The sequence below is a fragment of the Eumetopias jubatus genome, unplaced genomic scaffold, assembly GCF_037043125.1.
Source record: "Eumetopias jubatus isolate StellerSeaLion01/CBP00866 unplaced genomic scaffold, mEumJub1_p1.0 scaffold_3, whole genome shotgun sequence".
Taxonomy (NCBI): Eukaryota; Metazoa; Chordata; class Mammalia; order Carnivora; family Otariidae; genus Eumetopias; species Eumetopias jubatus.
In genome coordinates this window covers 95,785,250-95,799,611 of record NW_028274809.1, presented here as the reverse complement: position 1 = coordinate 95,799,611, position 14,362 = coordinate 95,785,250, and the positions used below count along the sequence as shown (strand labels likewise).

At 37.1% G+C, this 14,362-nt stretch overlaps 1 protein-coding gene across 1 annotated transcript in view; it reads right to left on the bottom strand.

Annotated features, from left to right (window-relative positions):
- NCKAP5 (NCK associated protein 5) overlaps nucleotides 1-14,362 on the bottom strand; it is a 520,582-nt gene that overhangs the window by 438,746 nt on the left and 67,474 nt on the right. Inside the window, exon 2 of the mRNA XM_028101367.2 lies at nucleotides 62-195. Within this exon, the coding sequence (XP_027957168.2) occupies nucleotides 62-195 (134 nt within the window). The remainder of the gene's footprint in view (nucleotides 1-61; nucleotides 196-14,362) is intronic.

Genomic DNA, 14,362 nt, shown 5'->3' with positions numbered 1-14,362 from the left:
GGGCTACTGGTGCAGGAAGAGATGCCCCTCCTGAAGCAAGAAACTCAGTTCAGAACAATACCTGGAGAACTGCTGTTGGAGGCCACGCATCTGAATTCTGTTGCACTCAGACTCCAGTGTCACCTCCTGCAACCGCTTCTCACTCTGAAGACGTAAGTGTCTCTCCTCTTCCAATTCATGCATCAGCTTCTCTTGCTATGAAACGCACAAAGGGAATGACTTTTAAGGTGGTGTTTCTTAATTACTCTGAGAAAAAAATAATTAGTAATAGCTGTCAGTTACTAAGTGCTAACTTGGACTTTATATATAATTTCATCCTCATTACAACCCCATGAAGTAGGTTCTATTATTAACCTCTTATTACAGACAAGAAAACTAAGGATCAGAAGCATCTAAGTAATTTGTCATAAAAACCAGAAGGTAACAGTTTTCAATCCTGGCTGATGTCTCTAATGCTTGAATAATTTTCACTAAACCAGGTGGCCTCTTGTGCAGATATGAAGATCTATGACCCAGTAATACTACCAAATGTATTATAATTTGAGTAATGATGAGTAAGATCATTAGTGCCTGTTCAGAATTATTTCATCTCTTCAATCTCTGGTCTATGCTTTTAAAGGAACCTAAGTGATTTTTGTACAAGGACCTGTAATTTCAACTTAATTAGGCCATGGAGCTGATGAGAATATGGTTAAATATTTTGTTTTTATTTGTCCAGTTAGTTTTTCACAGATAAAGATAGGCTAAACCACTCACTTTATTTATTATCACAGAAAACTAACTCATTCACAAATGGGAATCAGTGTTTCAAAGAAGTACTGGACAACCCAGAATAGATGGTTCAGCAAAAACTCATTCCTGGAACCAGTTAGAAGTGTGCAAACTTGAATCCTGCTGACATTACTGACTCAGCCATGCTAATGTCTTTCTGTTTTGTTTTTGTTTTGTTGCTGCTACTACTTTTTTTTTTTTTTAGCATGTCATGCTATTTAGGATATTGTTGCTACTAGTGTGAGCACTTTGCATGCAGAATAGATATTCTGTGATGAAAACCAAAGAACAACTCATTACCTGACTAGGAGGGACCCACATTCTTACATGGGAAGAAGGGAAGCAAAGACTGCAAACTGCATGATGACTCTGAACCATGGATTACCCAGGATGGAATGCTATCCACTGCATGGGGCATATTCACCAGAAGTGATAGGAAAGATGGATTTTCTTCACCTCTAACTCATGGGGGAAAAGTTCTCCTGAGGATTATGAAGGAAACAGTAGACCATAATTTGGAAATAAATCAAGATCCTCTAAAAATACTTATATATTCCCCTGCCTATGCACCCTTGACCATGCTCTTCCTCCTGCTTAACAAGCCCTCTGAGGTCTACTTAAAGCCTAGAGACTCTGCCAGGCTTGGCTTTGAACCATCTCTCTAGAACTTACCCCACATCATTTCATTATTCTCTCCCTTCCTTGATTTCCACAGACCTATGCTCTTTGCCACCCTATACATGTGTACTTACTTTCTTCTATTACAATTTTTTCATGTGCATTTATTATGGTTCTTCACCTACATAAACATCTTTTTGAGATTAGGACTATGTCTAATGTGTATATGTATTTTTTTGTATTTAACATACTGGACATATATTTGCTTATTGATTCTGGAGCTGGCCTTTAGCTAAGTCAGGCCTGTAGCTTCTGTCCCAAACTCTTTGGTTTCCATTTTTCACCCCCACACAATCAGTTACTTCTATCAGATTCAGAAAAAGAAAAATCAAAATCAAATCTTTATTCTGTCATGTTCCAGCAGCTTTGGAAAAGAAGAAAAACATGGTTTTGAAGGAGAAACATGCTAACCAAAGTCAATTTTTTGTAGAAATAGAATGGCAAATTTTGTATCACATATATTATTATTTATTTCATTATTTAGATTTTATTACATATATTTTACCACAATAAAAAGATAAAAATAAAATCTACTCCACTATTACACATAATCAACACTCATCTCTGTATAAACTCATTGGACTAGAAGGAACACGGGTAAGTCACCTTTATTATAGAATTTGGAAGACTGTGCTTTGATTCCCAAAACAAGCAAAACAAATGGTGTATGTTAAATAGTTAAAAAGCACAGTGTATGAAGAAGATGAAGTTTTGCAGAGAAGACAGCATCCATTTTTCCTTCACACGTGAAGAATGTCACATAGATTTGCTCACTGTCATATTGAATAATTCCCCAAAATCTAATAAGGGAGCACATTTTCCATATGAATAAACTTTTCTGTTCAATTTGTTAATGCCTTTTCAAATACAAATAAAATGATACCCGTACAACACAGACAAAGTTCCAGGGAATTCAAAGACTAATGAGGCAAAAGTTGTTTACTAAAATATATTCCCTTTCAATAGTATTTCATTTAAACCATCAAAGCTTGACAATAAGCCATATCCACTTTCCAAATGTAGGGGAAATTTTTTTTTACTCAAATTATAAAACATGGATAAAAGTAACAAAAGAATGTACCAATGGATTGGTCAGATTTTTTTTTTTTTGATAATAGCTGTATCCTAGAGATAAACCAATTTGTCCTCAAAGTAATTTTGATGTTTTCCCACAGGTTTGCTCTGTATCTTTTACAGCATGGAGAGTGAAAGGGAGTGAGAGATGCAGAAGAGTTGAGTGTCATTTATACGGTGCTGCTGGGCACTGAAGAGCAGTAAGTAAAAAACAATGTCACAGAAATCTGGGTTGTAGACCTGATGAGGCCACATTTCCGCGACCGTCTCTTTCCATTGAATCCCTGGGCTGGGTTTGCTTTAAGAGACCATCTTAAGAAAACTCTGAGAGTGTTTTTCTAAACTCATGGGGGACCACATTTGTATTTCTCCCAGTTTCATTTAGCAAGTTCTCCTTTTCTCCTTCTCATTGGCTTCTCCTTCCATTGCCCCCAAACTGCTACACGAGGAACACAAGCACTGGCCCCTGAGCTGAGTCTACATGATGTGAGACACATGTTAACAGGACACTTCACCAGCCATACAGCACCCCTTCCTTTTCAAGTCACGGGCTTTTACTCTCATTCAAAAGGAGGGTTTGCATAGTTTTCTCAACAAAAACTGTCTCTGAGTGGGTGAACTTTCAACCCTTGTTCTTCTTTAGTTGATATCTCTACCTCTGAAATAAGTTCTATGTGAAAAATCGTGAATTGGAGAGCACGTCACAGTTTACAGAATGTTTCCACCTTCATTGCTTCATCTAGCCCTCGGGACAACTTGGCAAAGTTGGTTGTTATCAACTTCATTTAAAGATAAAGAAGATGGTATAAAGAAAGGGAAGGAATTTGCTCAGGGTCTCACTGTTAGAAATGACAGCTCTGGGACCAGAACAAAGTTCTTCTGACCCCAAGTCCCATCCTCCACCCCCATCTTTTTTTTTCTTCTTAGGATAGTCAGTTCTGCTCTAACATTTATTTTAGACTCTTTCTGTCCTTTCTTTATTTTTATATTTGACATATAATAGTTTCAGATGTACAACATGATTCAGTATTTGTATACACAAATGCAAATATAATCACAAGAAGCCTGGTTATCATCTATCATAATACATAATTACAAAGTTCTTTTTTTATTCCCTTGTGATGAGACCATCTAAGATTAACTGACTTAGCAACTTTCAAATATGCAATACAGTATTATTAACTATAGTCACTGTGCTGTACATTATACCCTCATGACTTATTTTATGACTGTAAGTTTGTATTTTTTGACTCCCTTCACCCCTTTTGCCCACCCCCCACTGCTCTTCAACCTCTGACAACCACCAATCTGTTCCCTGAATCTCTGAGTTTGGTTTTTGTTATTGCTATTGTTTGTTTTTTCACATTCCGTATGAAAGTCAGAGCATATGGCATTTGTCTTTCTGTGCCTGACTTATTTTACTTAGCTTAGTGCCCTCAAGAACTACCCATGTTGTTGCAAATGGCAAGAATCCATTCTTTTATGTGGCTGAATAGTATTCCAGTGTGTGTGTGTGTGTGTGTGTGTGTGTGTGTGTGTGTGTGTTTGTATACCTACCACAACTTCTTCATCCATCCATCCATCCATCCAGGACACTTAGGTTGTTTCCATATCTTGGCTATTGTAAATAATGCTGCAATAAACAGGGGGTGCTTATATATATTTTTTGAGGTAATGTTTTCATTTTCTTCAGATAAATTACCAGAAGTAGGATTGCGGGATCATATGATACTTCTATTTTTAATTTTTTCAGGACCTTCCATAGAGTTTTCCACAGTGGATGCGCCAATTCATATCCCTACCAACTGTGCACAAGGATTCCCTTTTCTTGATATCCTCACCAACACTTTTTTTTTTTTTGATAAAAGTCATTCTAACAGGTATGAGGTAATACATCTTTGTGGTTTTGATTTCCATTTCCCTGATGATTGGTCATATTGAACATTTTTTCATGCATCTATTGGCCACCTGAATGTCTCCTTTGGAAAAATGTCTATTCAGATCTTCTGCCAATTTTAAAATCAGATTGCTTTGTTTTTGTTTTTGGCTGTTGTATTGTAGTTCTGTATATATTTTGAATATTAATCCCTGATTAGATATATCATTAGTAAATCATATTGTTCTAACATTCAATGCATGGCCTTTTCATTTTGTTGATGATTTCCTTTGCTATGCAGAAGTTGATTTCAGTTTGATCTCACTTGTTTACTTTTGTTTTTGGAGTCAGATCCAAAAAATCATCACCAAGACCAATGTCAAGTATCTTACTGCCCAGTTTTCCTTCCAGGGGTTTATGGTTTCAGGTCTTACATTCAAGTTTTGAATCCATTTTGAGTTGATTTTTGTCTATGGTGTAAGATAGTGGTCTAGTTTGATTCTTTTGCATGTGGCTGTACAGTGTTCCCAACACCATTTATTGAAGAGACTGTCCTTTCCATATTGTGTATTCTTGCCTCCTCTGTCATAAATTAAATGACTATATTAATTGTGGGTTCATTTCTGGGCTATTTTGTTTCATTGATTTTTCTGTTTGTTTTTTATGCCAATAAAGTACTGTTTTGATTATGATAGCTTTGTAATACAGTTTGAAATCAGGGAGCATGATGCCTCCTTCTTTGTTCTTTCTCAAGATTGCTTTGGCTTTTAGAGATCTTTTGTGATTCCATACACATTTTAGGATTTTTTTTCTATTTCTGTGAAAAATGGCAATGGAATTTTGATAGGGATCTATCAAATCCATTGAATCTATATATTGCTTTGGGTGGTATGGACATTTTAACAGTATTATTATTCCAATCCATAAGCATGGAATTTCTTTCCCTTTATTTGTGTCTTCTTAAATTTCTTTCATTAATGTCTAGTAGTTTTTGATATCCAGGTCTTCTACCTCCTTGGTTAAATTTATTCCTAAGTACTTTATTCTTTTTGATGCAAGATCATGAATTCTTTTTGGCTCTTCTCCAGCTTCATTGCCTGGTTCCTCTTCCTGTTTCCAGTCTTTACCAGTTAACATTTCCCAGTATTCTGGCCCCAGTTTTATTCTCTTCTAACCCTAAGTATCCTCCTCCCTTGGGCACATTACCCTGACTGGGGACTTAAGCCCTGAGAGCACCTCAATAGGCCTCTAGAAGTGTGGCAGACCAGGAACCTATCCCTTAGACTAAAGCTCCTGAACACGGAAATATACCTACTCACAAAGTGAACTGGTGTTTTCAGCCTGCTATCTGTGCACTGTCCTGGGGATGGCAGTCTGTCAAGAACTCTCTTTCCAATAGTTTCCTACTGTATCCAGGAACACAAGCCACTTCAGCCTCGAGATCCACGAGCACAGCGGGTCCCCTGGTGGCAGCCACAAAAACTGGGGTATCAGATGTAAACAAACCAGGGCACCAGATGTATGTAAGAGCTCCCCTCTGGGAAATAATGCCTCTGAACTCTGGCAGAGGGAGGGCATGAAGATGGCATCTTCCAAAGGAAAAAAAAGTACAAAGATGGTAGCCCAGGCTTTAGTGAGGCAGAGGGAGAGCACAAGGATGGATGGCATCTGTCAGTGCCTCCATCCCTTGAGAGAATGCCAAAAGGCACCCACCCCTCCAATGGATGCTTCAAGATTAGCAAATGAATCTTCATAGTCTGGGTGCTTTCCAAACTGCTACTTCTGAGCTGGGCCCTGGGGTGAGCAAGTCTGCATTTGAGCCTTTTAAGAGCTGTTTCTCAGTTCACTGTAGCCCTTTGGGTCTCATGGATACAAGCCCTGGGAGTCTTCAAAGCAGATGTGTTGGTGGCTCATCTCTCAAATATTGGTCTTAAGAGTTAGAGTGACTGATATAATCTACAAACCCTTCACTCCTCAAGGAGAAGCTCTGGATTTTTGAGTTCCCTCCCAACTGCGGGTCACTGAGCTGGGGGTGGGTTTGTGGTGAGACCTCATCTCAGCTTCTCTGACCCTCCTGAATGCAGTCCTTTTCTCATCTGAGAACAAGGAGATGTGCAGTGAATGTACAGAGAGAAGTTTCCCATACGCAGTTGTAGATTTATTGTGTCTGTCGGAGGAGGTGAGTTTAGCATCTTCCTGCTTCACTATCTGGACTGCCTCCTAACACTTATTTTAAGGGCATAAATTTGTTTGAAGGCAATGGCTGTGTTAGGGGCCAATCTGAGCGTGACCCAAATCTCACACTTGCTTATGCCTGACTTCATTCACGAGAAACACAAAGTGAACACAGAAAACTACACCCCGCTGAACCTAGCATAGAAATACACAAATCACACCGATTTAAGATAGATGAGCCAGTGCCCTCAGTTAATGTGCCTGTTAAGAGCCACCCCACCCACACCTGGTGGCATAACTTGCCCTCTGATTTCAGGCAGCCTTCCTTTTGCCACTTGACAATTCACAAGCCATAGCCCTTCCAGTGACCCTTACACAAGCCAACTGCCTGTCTTTTTCAAGGTGATGTGCCATATTTATTGTATTACTTAACCATTTAACACAGGTAAAACTTAGCTGTCATTTTTATTAGGTTCCTGGGTTATTTTTTTTTTTAATGTGTCACTGATCAAGTTTCTGAGTCTCGTGCCCCTACTTCCATTTTTCCCACAAGCCCTGTGCAATGATTTTTAGGAATGCAGAGAGGTTGCATTACAGCAGAGCTGACTGTACATCACAGAGGAGAAAAAGAAATCTGAACTGAGAGTCAAGTTTCCAAGTCTGTTTCCTATTTGGCCACAAGCACAGAGTTGGGCCTTTGACAAAGAATCAAACACACAAACGAGAAAAAGAAAGGTATATTATGTCCAAGTTGTTGTTCTACCAAATGATCTTGTCTCTATGTCAGAGCCTTAACACAGACCTTAAACTTCCTCAAACTTAATTACTATCCTCTGATTAAACCTCTGGGGAAGGAAACTCCACAGTTTCCCTAGGTAATCCATTTCACTTTCTTAAAATTCTCTCCTGATAATTTTCTAAGATTTACTTAAATTGTTTCAAGTATCAAAAAGCCATTTTTATCTGCATGATCCCAGGATGTGGAGAAAAACCTATATATTCCAGTAAGTATATATATATATATATATATATATATATATATATATATATATATATAAAAGAGCTTGGAAAAAGAGCTATGTACATACCCACGTGGATTTATTCATTCCACTCAGACCACAAATGTTTAACTGAGCAGCTACTATGTGCCAGAGACTGGACCAGAGCAGGAGATCATCAAGGAGTCAAATAGACATGGTTCCTGACAGTAGCCGACTTACACACAGTGCAGACGGCAGGTGCTAAATGAATTATCACACAGATAAATATATCAGTATAAAAGGATGGATAATTAAGGGTTTGCTGAAAGATGACAGCAAGAGGAACTAATTTTGTTTGGTCGTTTAAGGGAAGGCTTCGCTGAGGAATTAACATTTAAAATGAGATCTCTGTGATGACTGGGAGTCACCAGGTGAAGAGAAGGGACCAGCACTCTAGGTGGAGGGATTAGCAAATAGGAAGGTCCTGAGTCACACATGGAAAGAAAGAAGAACAGCCCAGGGTCCCTGGAGCCTGGTGAACAAGGAAATGGGCGTGGCATATGATACAGGTAGACAGAACAAGGCACAGGCAATGGGGAGCATGAAGGTCATATTAAGGATGTACGATTACATCCTGAGTAAAAGAGTAACTCATTGCAGAGGTTTAATCAAGTGAGTGATAGGATCTGGTAAAGATTTTGCAAAGATCACTGACCACTGTGTGGAGAAAGAAGTGAATTAAGAGTCTAAATAAGAGAATGGGAAAATATTTAAACAGAGAATGATGAATGCTACCAGCTTCTAGTTTAGAGTGCATTTGTTACTCAAGTGGTTTTGGACAAGCCACTTAAAACTTAACTGTCTCAAGCTAGTTTCCTCTGTATATCAGGGAGAGTAAAACTGCCCAAGCCAATTTTATAGGATCACTGTGAGGAATGAGCAAGATAATGTATGGTAAAGCACTATAAAAACTTGAAAGTCCCAAATAAAAATAAGACATGGGTAACTGGAATTGTATACCCTATGTCATCTAATATAGTTTACTTTTGATAAATTCTACAAAAAAAAATAGTTTTTAATAATCGCTACATATTAAACATTGTAGTTACAGATTTCTTTTAAAAAATCTCAAAAATATGTGTTTGAGTAGATCAAATTTTAATACATTTAATACATTTTAATGTAAGAACTGAAAGATTAATCACAGATATCATCTAAAATGCAGGTAACACTGTATCAGATATCCCTAAAAACACATTATTTTTTAAATCCCACTACCTAGTCTGATTTTAAACAGATGGCTTGATCTGTAGGGTGCCAAAACTTTAGGGGTTAAAACTAAGATATTAACACTGGATTTCAAATACAGAAAGTCAATAAATACTTCTATCCTAGATCTAATTATGTTTGGTGATTCTAGCAACATTAGTATACTACTGGCAAGGACAGTTACAAGAAATTCAAAGAATTTGGAAAAGAAAGAAGAATTTTGTTTACTTGCTGTGGAAGTTCTAGTGCCACCATGCATGGTCATGTGTCAAGTGAAACATCTGCTCTTACAAGAGAGGTGCTTCCCACATATGCTCTAAGCATCTGTGTTAAGTCTTGCTTAGTGAGTGACATGGGGCATCAACTCATCCAGAGCTTTCTACATTGACTTGATGTTAAAGAGATAGACAATAATATACAGAAAGGTATTTACTATACGTGTCCATTTCAAAAGATTTCCCAAAATGCGTCCAAGTTGTAATGTTCTTGTTAAATATTTCATGATGAAAGAACCTTGGGAAACATACTAATACTCTTAGATAATAAAAGGATCTAAAAGTTAGTCAGATACAAACAAAGGCCATTAGAGAAGGTCATAGGGACTTCACGATATTCCTGGGTATTGATGAAAAAATAGATGAATGCATTCAAGAAATGTGGAATCTGGCAAACAAGCCACAATGGAGGTTTTAAATTAGACTATTAGAAAAGACAAGTGCATTTGATTTAGTGATATAAACATAAAGCATGGCATTAAGACTCAATAATCAATTCAGAACTTCAGGATCTGCTTAGATTTACTTATTAATTGGTGTCCAGACAGCCACAGATATTGCCATGTGTTCACCAATCAACATCTAATGTATACTGAAACATTTTAAGATTACAGAGACCCAGAATAACCATTCTAATTCTCTTGCTACCTATTGAGAATCTAAAATTGGCAAGTGATTTTTTTTCTTCAGAGGTTCATAAACCAAACACATATCAGCAACAAAATTAAACTGTTTTGTTTTCATGAAAACTAGTTTTTAATGGAAAAACTATATTAACCAATTGATGTCAAACCAATGTAAAACGGGATCTAAATTAAGCTATAGTGATTACATCTAATTGTAGCTTCATTTTTGCTTTTTACACAAATTGCATTATATTTTCCCCGTAGGGCTCCCTGAATTCAATAACCCCATTAGTTATGAAAGATTCAGTTATCCCAGAAGCAGAAAAACAGATAAGGAACCTAAGAATTGATTTTTTTAGAGCCCACACTGTTGGTTGTAACAGAAGAATCAGAATCAGATTTTGAGATGCTAGGATAGAAGCAGCCCAATATGCATCCGCAGTGCTGATAACATCGCCCGAGAGAGACAAAGCTTTTATTCTAACAAAAAAAGATAGAGAGCTTTGTTTAAAAAAAAAAAAAAAAAAGTGAGAGGAGTGAGAAAATGGTGAGTGAGAGAAATAAAAAAGAGGCTGGGGGGAGAAGAGGAAGAAATTTCAAGGGTAAAGAAGACAGATGGGCACTTAGGAGGATCTTAAAAATGTCCTCAATGTTACACGGGAGCTCTAAAAGAAAAGTGCCACAGGTGAATCACTCTACAAGATTAAATTTTCTTAGGCAAAAAATATGTATATGCATATATTTATTACTCAGCAAAAGGATACAGATGTGAACTTTATGGGAGGAGTATTTTCAGGGTGGGTTGTGTAGAAGAGCATGAACAAATGAAGTTTTAGCATGTTAAGATGGATATGGATTATAAAGGCACATTGGAACAAATTTTAAGAAATTATGGTAGTATATAAAGAGAAAATGAAGTTGTCCTTTGCTTGTAGTTAATGATCTTTAATATTTATCAAGTAGAGCTACAAGTGAAGAAGAAAACAGTAATACTGCATCCACACTATAAAGTAATGCAGTTTTGATTTTATTATCATACAGCTGAAAAAAATTGGACAGGAAGTTATACATTGATTCATTTTCCATGTTTTTCATCAGTTTAAGTGTCTTGACTTTCGCCATCATGATTCCTGTGATGGAATAAGCACAAGGCTGGTAATCTGGGTTATTATCTTTTTGGTTCTTCCATTAACTGGCTGTGCAACTTTGGGAAGTACAATTATCCCCTCTGGACCTCCTTTTAAAATGCTATGGTCCCTTTCAACTCTCACATTGTATATATCCATGAAATCAGCCATAAGAACAGTGATGGGGGTTAGGATACCTTATTCCAAAATATGGCACCCTGCCATATTGAGTATCTTAAGCTGAAGGAGTTTGAGAAAATGTCAGAAGCAGAAATGTCACTCTGACCTCCCCTCTTCCCTGCAAGAGGTCATTAAACCCTCATGTGAGAAGTGCCCTTCCTATATGCAGGAGGAAGGAAGGCATTCTTATCACCAGAGATGGGGAATTGGGGACCAAGAAATCTATAAAAACAAACCTTAGAAAACTAATCCTTATCTTCCTAATTACTTCACCACTTACTACCCCTACCCCAACATCTTGTCAATTCTGCACAAACTGATTGTTTCTTTGTCTAAAAGATGTAAAAGCTTCCTGCTGTGGTCACTTCTCTGGGTCTTCATTCTCTTGTGAAGGCCTCCATGTACATGTAAAAATTCAAAAAAAAAGTATGCTTTTCTCTTATAATCTATCTCATATCTGTTTAATTCTTAGGCCCAGTCAGAGACCCAAAGAGGGTAGAGGAGAATTTTTCCTCCCCTACTACAGCAAGAAAAACATAATTACTAATGGTATGATGAGTAGAAGGAGATGAAACGTATCTCTAAGCTGAGGAGGGTATACATATGTTGAAGATTGGTTATAGTATGGATTTCATTCGATAATGATGAAGGAGACTGGCATCCCTGGATGGAGAATTAGGTGGGTGAAGCTGTCAATTTAAGAGGATAAGGGCATGGTTTCTTTGGCTAGTGTAAAACAGACAAAGAAATGTTAAAAAGACAACATCGGGCATCACAGGATTGGCAAGAGAGGTGGTAAAACACAGACCCCAGAGGCATTGGATTTAATTTGATTCCCAGACAACTGCGGGTCTCAGTAGATCTTGAGGAGAATGACAGAATCTAAATGATGTTTGAACAAGATAATTTTTCCTCAGGGTAGACTCAGGAAATGAAGGACTGGCGTAACAGGGACAAGCAGAAACTGCTCCTTTTTTATTACTGTCATTCATTAGCAATGGTTCCTTGAGTTGGAAAGAGCCTTTCCACAGGGTTTTCTGGCTCACTGCCTTTCTGACTTCAACAAGCTTCTCAGAAAGCCATCTTCTCCCCAGCCTGTGAGTATCTGATGATTATGGGGACTGACCAAGGAGAGCAAGACATTGAGTAATAAACCAAATGAGTAGTAAGCTTGTTATCCATGGTCAACTGCTTAATTCAGACATATTCTTTCCCTTACCCCAATCATTTCCTTGAGTTTGGTCAAAATGTTCAATTCTCAACTTTACTTAGAAAACAGCTTCATTTACCCTACCACTGGGTCCTTTTATAAGAAGTCAATGGCTCCTTCTTTTCTCCTGGTTACAAATCTTTCTCTGTTGTCATGTTAATTGATCACAATTAACAGTAAGCTATTAATTAGCTAAAGGAATTCTCAGAAGTCAGTTTTATTAAGTGCCATCCTACTTGACTGAAATCCTAAGTATTCTTTTCTGTTCCGTGGATACAGTATATTTTACATAAGGAAGGGGGAGGATTTCAGTTCTTTGAGGATTTTTGCTTCCAGTTCTCTGCCCTGAAGCAATCTTTGGTCTTTAGAGTGGCCCTAGATCTTTTTATTCTCCAATTCACCCCTCCCAGTGTCCAGTAGAAAAATGAATGGTATCTCCAGCAGATGTCATTTCCATTTCAAAATCCAAGTCCCTGTATGTTTCATCTTGCTCCTTATTATGGAGGATTCCAAGATCTTTTATTCTCTCTTCCAAACTCCAATCTTGAACTTCAGCTATATTTATTATAAAGGTTAACACTTGCTCCGCCTTCTCCATCCTGTTGTCTCTTCATTGCCCACCTAATTTATCCCATACATTGGTGCTCCTAATATTCAACTTAGTTTTTTTTTCAAATTATAGGATATCATATATTTTACTAAGCACTTCATATGTAATCATCATCACCCATCTCATAAAAGAGCATGCTTTACTTTAGGCAGGCATTGGGCCTTGGACTTAGTAATGAAACTCCGCAGAATATTAGCATATCAGTGAGCATTCCAGAAGTGTTCAATATACTCTTACAGAGTTAAACTGAATTCTCTTGACCTCACACTACTGCTTTCCCTTAGCCAGCTCTAGGTTTTCAAAATTTCTATCAGTGACAACTCTCAGTCTTTGATCACTCTGAAGATTATATGATGAGGTTTTCTTTGGTTTAGAAGTCCCACAGACATACTTCACCCTGTTTGTCATTTTCCTTCCCTTACACTGCCTATGTTTTACCCTCTCCCAACAGCCCATAGAATGTAATCCAAAACTTCACATTCAAATCCCTTATCTGCTTACTCACTTTCTCCTTAGCTAGTAAGTAAGAAATTTCTTTTCTTAGAGGATTTGCAGTGACTTCCTTTAAAAGCATTTCTAATTCCATTATTTTAGGATAGTACATTTTACTGTTCTTTTTGTTCATCCTACTAGATTTTACAGAATTATAGGAGGAAAAAACTGATTCAGATGAAGAATCCTTTTTCCTCTATGATTGGAATCCCTTATATTCCTGTCTTTCTTCAGTGAATGGGTGTAATTATGTGTATGGGAAATTAAAGTATTTGCTATGATAATTATTCATTCTTCTAAAATGGGAGAGTAATTATAATGTCAACAACAGACTGTTCAAGGTACTACTGGAGCTTTTATTTTAAATCTGCAGAGAATGGCTTATGGGACATCCCCTCAGTAATTAATATTAATTTCTCACAAATACTTATTATTCACTTGGAAAACACACTGAATAACTTCCTACATCCCATTTCACTGTGGAAATGTCTCTTCAATTTCTTTTTTTTTTTTTTTTTGAAACAAAGCCCTGAGAATGTCTGGATTGTTTTTACACAGCCAGCTTCCATTATTTTATTATACACATAAAATTTTATAACAACATGATTTTTAGCAGACTGACTGCCTTATCCTTGTTAGCAAATGCAAACTTTCACATTCTATCATTCCATTAAAAGGTCAACTATAATATTTAAAAGATCAATGTGGAACTAATCATAAGTTTTGGTTCACTGCTTTAGTATTTCATTTCACACAGTTACCAAAGTTAGAAGAAATTGAAAATATTACATATTGAATAATTAGAGCCTGTGTTATTTTGGGAGGTAAGGTAAAAGGAATATCATTTTTATGGGGAAATCATTAAAGGCTTATAAATAAGTTGAGTGAATACAGTTAATCTATAGAAAAGGAAAATGTATATTCTTAAAAGACAGTCTGAGTACCTCTTTTAAAAGAACACTGACCCCTTGGTTAATCGCATAAATGGAGGGGAAGATTATAGTAGATAATCTCAGTTT